This window comes from Sebastes umbrosus, chromosome 3, assembly GCF_015220745.1.
Source record: "Sebastes umbrosus isolate fSebUmb1 chromosome 3, fSebUmb1.pri, whole genome shotgun sequence".
NCBI lineage: Eukaryota > Metazoa > Chordata > Actinopteri > Perciformes > Sebastidae > Sebastes > Sebastes umbrosus.
Window position 1 is genome coordinate 21,051,134 of NC_051271.1, and position 7,999 is coordinate 21,059,132.

Here is a 7,999-nt window from a genome sequence, read left to right on the forward strand (position 1 = left end):
GGTCATGTGACTCTATTTTCACTTCCGCATGGAACCAACCACTGCTGATCTGTTTCGAGGGGTGTTTGTGTCGCTTAATTACTATTTTTTTATCGAAAGGGATTCGATTTTATGGCAAACAAAATAAACAAAATTCTCAATTATACGATTTTATCTACAACGCGTGTGAATATCCACTTGTTTATTTGTACAAAAGGCGTGTAATGTCCCTTTAACAACTTCCGGTTTCCCCTCGTGCATAAAGTCAGGTCGCCGTCACGAGGTAAACAGAAGCAGCTTCCTGGTCGAGCAGCAGCAGTCTGAGTGAACTCCTCCAACATGGGTCTCTGGGTTTTACTAAGTTTAGCGGCTTTATTTGCCGTCTCATCGACACAGTTTATCCCCCCGGTAAGAGACATGTCTGTGTGTGCATTGTGTTATTTAACACAGTTATTGGACAAAGCCTGGGGGTGATGTTGTTGCCTAACATGTGGAGCTGTGTTGATGTTTTCACTCTGAAGTCACTCAGACACCTTTAATATTCATGTGTTTACAGTATACAGAAGACTGTCTGGCAGACATGTATCCACCAAAGGGTCCCACGTAAGTAACATTAGACTGTAAAAGTCCTGTTTAACTTCTTTGGTTGCTGTTTAACTGTTTGTGATGGATGTTTGTTTTATAATGTCTCTTAATTGAACTCTGCTGCCTTCAAGTGCTCCTCGTAAAATCTGAAAACTCACAACTTCACAAAGTTAACAGATGCTGCGTTTGATTGGGGAAAAATAATGGAAATGGACATTATAGATATTATTTTGTTTTCCTGTTTTGTGGGCTGCTGTTTATTTTAATAAGCAAATATCACACAGCCTTTACTGGAAAGAGAAAATGAACATTTAGGAATGATTCACTAAGTGATGTTGAATTATTAATTGGGCAATCCACCAGTCTTACACAACTAGTGTTTACACAACTAGTGTTTACACAACACGAGGATCTCTGAAAACACTGTATAATGTGTGCTATGATGACTCTTGTTAATAAACTGGGTAACATTCATTTTACAGGTCTGCAAATTTCATGGTAATTAGGTGATAATTAGTAACCTATTTAAAATTTCTTTGGAATTACTACCAAATTACCCCAATATTTACCTATAAATTACTTTATTATAAACATTATTTAACAATTATATTCTGCCATTTCCCAATAGCTGGTAATTTATTTAATACATTTCCAGGAAAAGAACACAAAGTTAATTGATTTGCTTTATTTCCATGTCTGCTGATAAATAGATGAAAATTGGCAAATAAATTATTTGAAAAAAAACAAAAGCAAAATCCCTGAATCATGACATTAGCTACCAGGTTGCATTTGTTCAGACAATAAGTCACACAATGGTGAGATTTGTGCCTGATCAGAAGGGTCTTCTATTCGTTTTGGTTTTCCACCTTAGATGAAGAGCAGCGCACAGCCGCTTCCATTATATGCTATTTTACTATATCAGTATTAAATAATGTTTACAATAAAGTAATTTTCGATACATTTCTGAAGTAAATATTGGGGTAATTTGGCAGTCATTCCAAAGAAATTTCAAATAGGTTACTTTTTAATTATCACCTAATTACCATTAAATTTCCGGACCTGTAAAATGAAGTATTACCATAAATTGATAATTTAAGTCATTTATCAAACATAAATGTTAAATATTCGCTGCTAAATATTTCTCTATTATATCATTGCAATCTGAATATCTGTGAGTTTTGGACTGTTAGTTGTGCAAAACAAGCGATTTTAAGATGTCAACTTGGGCTCTGAGAACTTATGTTTTCACTATTTTTATTTTGTATACTAAACAAGTAATCTAAAACATAATTGGCAGATTAATGGAAACTGATAAGAGTCGTTAGTTGTAGCCCTACTTTGCTTCGAGACAACAGAACTGCAACAGAAATACATTTCAAACTGGGTGCTTGGAATTTGAAAGGTGTGGGTGTAACAAAAAGCTATTGAGTAATCGGGGAAATGTAGGATCTAGTGTTTTGGACTTTAACCCATAAAAGGAAAAAAAGGCAGAATATCTTGGCGTCTGCTGCACCGAGTTTGACGACCACTCTTTATTATCTGTCTCTTGGATGTCCCCCAAATTTATGGAAGTGCAAGATAAATTGCTGGAGTACCCCTTAAATTAGTTAGGTTAGATGTGTGCTTTCTCTTTAGAATAAATGTTCACATGACAATGACTACAAAATGGTTTGAGATTAATTTAACTAACAAATCAGTCGTCTATTTGTCTCCACACTTAGATTAGAATTAGCCTGCATGGCCTCAGCTGTCACATTACAGTATAACTCCCGAGGCATTAAATTTCAAGTTAATTCAAAACATAAATAAAAGTCACGTCTAGTCAGAGATGTTGTGAATAGGATGTTTTCATTTGCACCGTTATGCTTCAGTAGTTTTACAGCTTTTTCTTCTTAATCAGGTTCAAAGGAGCGGTCAGTTGGTACACAGTGGACCTCGACTCACCGCCCAGCAAGAGATGGACGGCTCTAATTACTGACAAAAAAACGGATGTAAGAATGAAGAAGTATTTTAAACTCGTCTCACAGAAATATCACATGTTGTTTACTGACTTTTTCTTTCTTTGAAGCTGGTCAACATGATGCAGGCCATCAGAGACTTGGCTAATGCTTTTGTGCCCAGTGGGAAGCTGGTTGAGCTGGTTGACGTCACACTGGTGAGTGTTATTTCTCTCTCGCTCTCTGAACTATGTTTTCCTTAGAAATAACTGCCATATTTTTGTCACTGACGGCTTTATGACTGCAGTGTGTTTTTATAATGTTCTGCAGCCTTTGATGGTGGACACACTGCCAAACCCTTTCGGCGATGAAATCAAAGGAATTGCAGCTGTTTCAGGGATTCCTCTTGGTAAGAAAACACATATTTAGTAACTGTTTTTAAAAATGTTTGACGTCTGTCCTTTTTTTATAATTGTTTTTCTTCATATTTCATAATCTAGGTGAAGTCGTCTTGTTCAACATCTTCTATGAGGTGTTCACTGTGTGCACATCAGTTGTTGCAGAAGACATTAAGGGTGGGTCATCGTCCAGAATCAGATTGATTCATTTACTTTAAAATAATGTTATATCAGCACTGAAAGGTTTTTGTGCTTTGCACTCTTACAGGTAACCTCATCCATGGTAGAAATCTGGATTTTGGATTATTTATGGGGTAAGGAATCACATTTTTTTTAAGCTTGATACTCTTGACTCCGATCCGGTGAGATAACATCTCATGAGACCGACTTGTCCCTCTTCACAGCTGGGATGTGAAAAACAAGTCATGGATCATTAGTGAGAAGCTGAAGCCTCTGGTGGTCAACCTCGACTTCAAGAGAAATAACCAGACTGTCTTTAAGTCTACGAACTTTGCTGGATATGTTGGCATGCTGACTGGCATCAAGCCTGTAAGTCATTTAGTGTCATAACTTGATTCAATCAGCATGAAACATTGTTAACATCCATGACAGCTGTTGAGTCGTGTGTACTTCTTGCACAGTTCTGGTATGTAAGAAAGATTTTTCTTCTTTCTCTCCTAGCACATATTCACTCTGACTATGAATGAGCGCTTCAGTATCGACGGAGGATACATCGGTGAGGGGTTAACGGTTTTGCTCAGCACTATTTCTGCTGGCATTAGAGACGAGGACTCTGTTTTGTGACTACTTGTCGTCATCTAAATCTGTTCACGTGCAGGAATCCTAGAGTGGATCTTGGGGAAGAGAGACGGGATGTGGATGAGCTTCCTCACTCGCTCTGTTCTAGAAAATGCAAACAGGTATTCATTCCTCTTTGATATTTAAAGGTACATTGTGGAGTTTTTCGGCCATGAGTGTTGCTGTAGAGTCATGTTTCTATGAGCAGGTCCCTGTTTTATTGAAGCTTGTGTTCTTGCTGCATGCACAGTGGTGATATGATGCACATTTTCATCAAGGACAGTAATGCATATCTATGTCTGATGGCAGTTATGTGCTGTAAAATGTTGCGGTGCACCGGTATAAGAGAATAAGAAAAAGGCCATAAGCTGATGTACACAATGCTGGTTTCAAAAGACTAAGAAAAAGCTTTGCACATTTTTTTTATCGGTTAGAAAATGCATGCAACATGTCCGTTAGGTCTTTAGATTTAGACGATGCAAATTACTAACAAATGTGAAAAAAATATGATCAAACTCCACAGGGTACCTTAGCATCCTGAAAAAGAAACTGCTGTTATCAATTTCATGGCAAGTTTATTAGTATAGTACAGTTCAACAACAAGGCAATTCAAATGCTTTACTTAAGACATAAAACGGCATTGAGACCAGAAACACAAGGCGATATAAAAAAAGACATGTGTATATAAAAAGGATTTAAAAGAGTAGAATAAAATAAAAGATAAAAAAGAAGCTAAATTTTAATTAAACAAATTAATCAGAAGAATAAAAACTACAGTGCACTTATACTTCAGTGTGTTATATCAATGCATAGTCCCAGGTTTAATAAAAAAAAAAAGGTGGTGGCAAACAGAAGTTTAAAGCTACGATTTAAAGGAAAGCAGATTTCAGTTTTCCTGGATCCAGTTTTGTGATGCATAAAAAGTGAATGCTGCCTCTCCGTGTGCAGCGACGATGTCTCTGCACCAACAATGAGTCTCATCCTGTTCTCACCAGCTACGAGGAAGCCAAAACTCGCCTGGCTCAGACCAAGCTGCTGGCTCCAGCTTACTTCATCCTGGGAGGAAATCAGACAGGCCAAGGCTGCATCATCACCAGGTCCAGAGAGCTCAGTATTGATGTCTTGGAGTAAGTACTGGAGATTATTCTGTACATGTAGAGCATTTTAGATTAGATTAGCCTGTATCGTGTCCCTTAGGAGAAATTTGTCTCAGGCATTTCGAGAGAACAAAGGTAACATAGCAGCACACAGTTCTCCATATGCACACAATATCAAACTACAACTAACATTCAATAACACACACAGATCCATATACCCAGGACATACTGTACATAGAATGTTAAATAATACAATTAATGTCAGCAATACAGTATGTTTGCTTTCCTGGATATAGAAATGTCCATGGTTTATTTTTTAAGTACTTAATCACCATGTATGTTTGGATTAAAAATAACAACGAATGATATATCAGACAGCCCTGAGCAAATCAAAACCACTATAACTTACAAGATTACAATGAAATGTATCAGTGATTTATCTTGAGTTGACTGACCTTTTTGTGTGGAGCAGTCTTTTGTGAAAGTGTCACAGTGACACAGCTTTTCTCGTGTTTGTTCTTATGAAACATCACTTGCCCAACCAGGAACTGGTGACTGCTTTGGTTTCAGATCACCTGATTTAAACTTTGTTACACAAATCAGCTGCTTTAGTGTCACTGCATGTCGCATGTTTTTTTTTTATTCAATTATTGTCGTGGCTTCTTAACAAAGTGAATATAGCCACACTGACCTTTAGTCGGGGTTGTGGTTTCGGACTCGCCTCTCTTTGTTTCCAAACGATAGCGGACATTCTTGTAACGTTGCATCACATTACATTTATTTTAATCCAGGTGTCCAGTGTATAAACATTTGAGATCAATGTAAACTTTATCTTTGAAAAAAGAACAACAAAAAGAGCTTGGGATCAAAAGATTATACAGCTTCTCCATCTAACCACTCTCACCTCTCCTCCATTACTCTGATCTATATGATCATACATAGGTGGTGTCATTTCCTGCCACAGTGCGTATTAAAGGGCAGCAGAGTGGAGACTTATTTCTAAACTCATCATAACCCCATAAATACAGTTTAATGTCAAACACACATGAGAAAATTAATCAAACAATAATAATTCTATGAGAGCAAAAATGGCTCTAACACTTATTGTATTGCAGGATTGACGTGAAGATGGGCCGCTGGTATGTCCTGGAGACAAACTACGATCACTGGAAGGAGCCTTTGTTCCTGGATGATCGCAGAACTCCTGCCATGAAGTGCATGAACCTGACCACACAGAACGTGAGTACTGATGACAGATCTTTACTCTTTACTAGGAAAATCAGCAATACCACAGAAGTAAAGTAAACTATAAATATCAAAGTAATTACAGTAAAAATATAGTGTGTATATACACACGCACACACAGTAACATTTATCTACAAAAATATAAAGTACACATGAAGTGATGAAAAGATTAAAACTCTGTAGTTTTTTCTGCATTAAAAACAGAAAAAGTAAAAACAAATGTACAAAGTGGGTCATCCAATCAGATGAGCCGACTCTGTTTCAAGTAAAAGTCATGTGGTCACAATTTTAGTTAAGTATAAGTACATAAGTATTAGCATCAAAATATACTTAAAGTACCAAAAGTAAAAGTACTCATTATGCAGAACGGGCCATTTCAGAACAATAAATATTATATTTTTGGATTAAAATTCAGTCGTGATAAAACAGGAAGGTAATTTATCAGACTTGTACTTAAGACCTAAAATCAAAGTGGTGAGACACCTTTGATTTGTCTCTTCTTTTAGAACATCTCGTTGAAGACCATGTATGATGTCCTCTCAACCAAACCAATGCTAAACAAGGTGGGTCTTTTTTTTTTTTTTACCATTTTTATTTATTAATTAAAAGCACGTAAGATTCGTTCAGTGTAAATAACTTTTTCTCACTGTGTTTTTCACAGTTGACTACATACACAACACTGATGCAAGTGTCTGAGGGAAAACTGGAGTCGTATATCCGCGACTGCCCGAACCCCTGCATGCCCTGGTAACGGCTCAACCACTGAACCCTGATCAGTTTGTAAATACCTATCTGCGTAGAGACGCTGCGATAGAGACAAGCTCAGCTGATCTCGGGACAAAAGTTGAGGTTGTTCCTTTTTAAATGTTTGCACAGCAACCAAATAACCTGAACCAAAGTTTGTTTTGACAATTGTGTTTTTCAGACGATTCAGAAATACTTAAGACTTTGATGAAAATACTAAATCCTTCTTTTTTTCTGTCATGAGGGAAATTGGTAAGAAAGTGAATTGAACTTATAAATTCCTTCACTTTTACTGTAATTATATATGTGTTATTGAGTCCATAAGTCTCAACAACTCAACATGGGCTTAGGGACCCCTGAGATGATTGCTTGTGTGTAATTCAATTAATGCAATTAATTATGTAAAATTTCTCAAATCCAGCCCACACTCACCGTTTTGTGCCTCCACACTGTGGCCCTGCTATGGGTTTGTTTTATCCAGGTTGCAAGTAAAAATGTTGAATGGCTAACCTCTCACCACTTCACACACTGATACTGACAAATGTACCTCATAGCTGACCACTTTTATTTTTAAAGATGGTTAATAAAGTGATTCCCAAATTTAAGGTTCTACTTGTGTTTCGTGAGCTGGTTATATTGTGAATTAAGTTGTTTGAGATTTCTCATTTGGGGCTTGAACTAACTCTTATTTTCATTGACGATGAATCTTACTATACTATGACTTTTTATGACATACTATACTATGTAAGGGATAATGTACAGCGAGCTGGTCATTGTTGTGAAAAAAATTCATGATATTGTTTGTCGAAACATTTCATGAACAAAAGTCATAGTATGTTCAAATATTTCATGAAAAAAGTTATACTATAGTATTTCCAAAAATTTCATGAAATAAAGTCAATTGTAGTGTCGAAAAATGATATGAAAAAAGTCAGTGTAGTATGTCGAAAAATTACATGAAAAGAAATTCATAATGTTTGTCGAAAAATTTCATGAACAAAAATCATAGTATAGTATGTTCAAAAATTTCATGAAAAAAGGTCATAGTATAGTATCTGAAAATATTCATGAAAAAAACGTCTTATTAAAGTATGTAGAAAAATGTTATGAAAAAAGTCATAGTATAGTATGTTAAAAAATTTCATGAAAAAAGTCATAGTATGTCGAAAAATGTTATGAAAAAAAGTCATAGTAGAGTATGTCGAAAAACTTCATG

The 7,999-nt window shown here is 36.1% G+C and overlaps 1 protein-coding gene across 1 annotated transcript; it reads left to right on the forward strand.

Moving 5' to 3' along the window:
- The first annotated feature begins 234 nt into the window (after window positions 1-234).
- Window positions 235-7,392, forward strand: asah1b (N-acylsphingosine amidohydrolase (acid ceramidase) 1b). Its single transcript, XM_037764743.1, has 14 exons — window positions 235-387; window positions 536-582; window positions 2,465-2,555; window positions 2,633-2,719; window positions 2,832-2,910; window positions 3,002-3,076; window positions 3,168-3,213; window positions 3,304-3,448; window positions 3,581-3,635; window positions 3,738-3,819; window positions 4,693-4,824; window positions 5,910-6,033; window positions 6,546-6,602; window positions 6,701-7,392. Exons 1-14 carry the CDS (start codon window positions 319-321, stop codon window positions 6,788-6,790), a joined length of 1,179 nt encoding a protein of 392 aa, XP_037620671.1. The 5' UTR covers window positions 235-318; the 3' UTR covers window positions 6,791-7,392.
- Window positions 7,393-7,999: the final 607 nt, after the last annotated feature.

What these genes read in the sequence shown, in the direction of transcription:
- asah1b (XM_037764743.1), top strand. Translation starts at nt 319, where the DNA reads ATGGGTCTCTGGGTTTTACTAAGTTTAGCGGCTTTATTTGCCGTCTCA. An exon ending in GTTCTAGAAAATGCAAACAG is followed by an intron (nt 3,820 to 4,692) that starts GTATTCATTCCT and finishes TGTTCTCACCAG; the next exon opens with CTACGAGGAAGCCAAAACTC. An exon ending in CCAAACCAATGCTAAACAAG is followed by an intron (nt 6,603 to 6,700) that starts GTGGGTCTTTTT and finishes TGTTTTTCACAG; the next exon opens with TTGACTACATACACAACACT.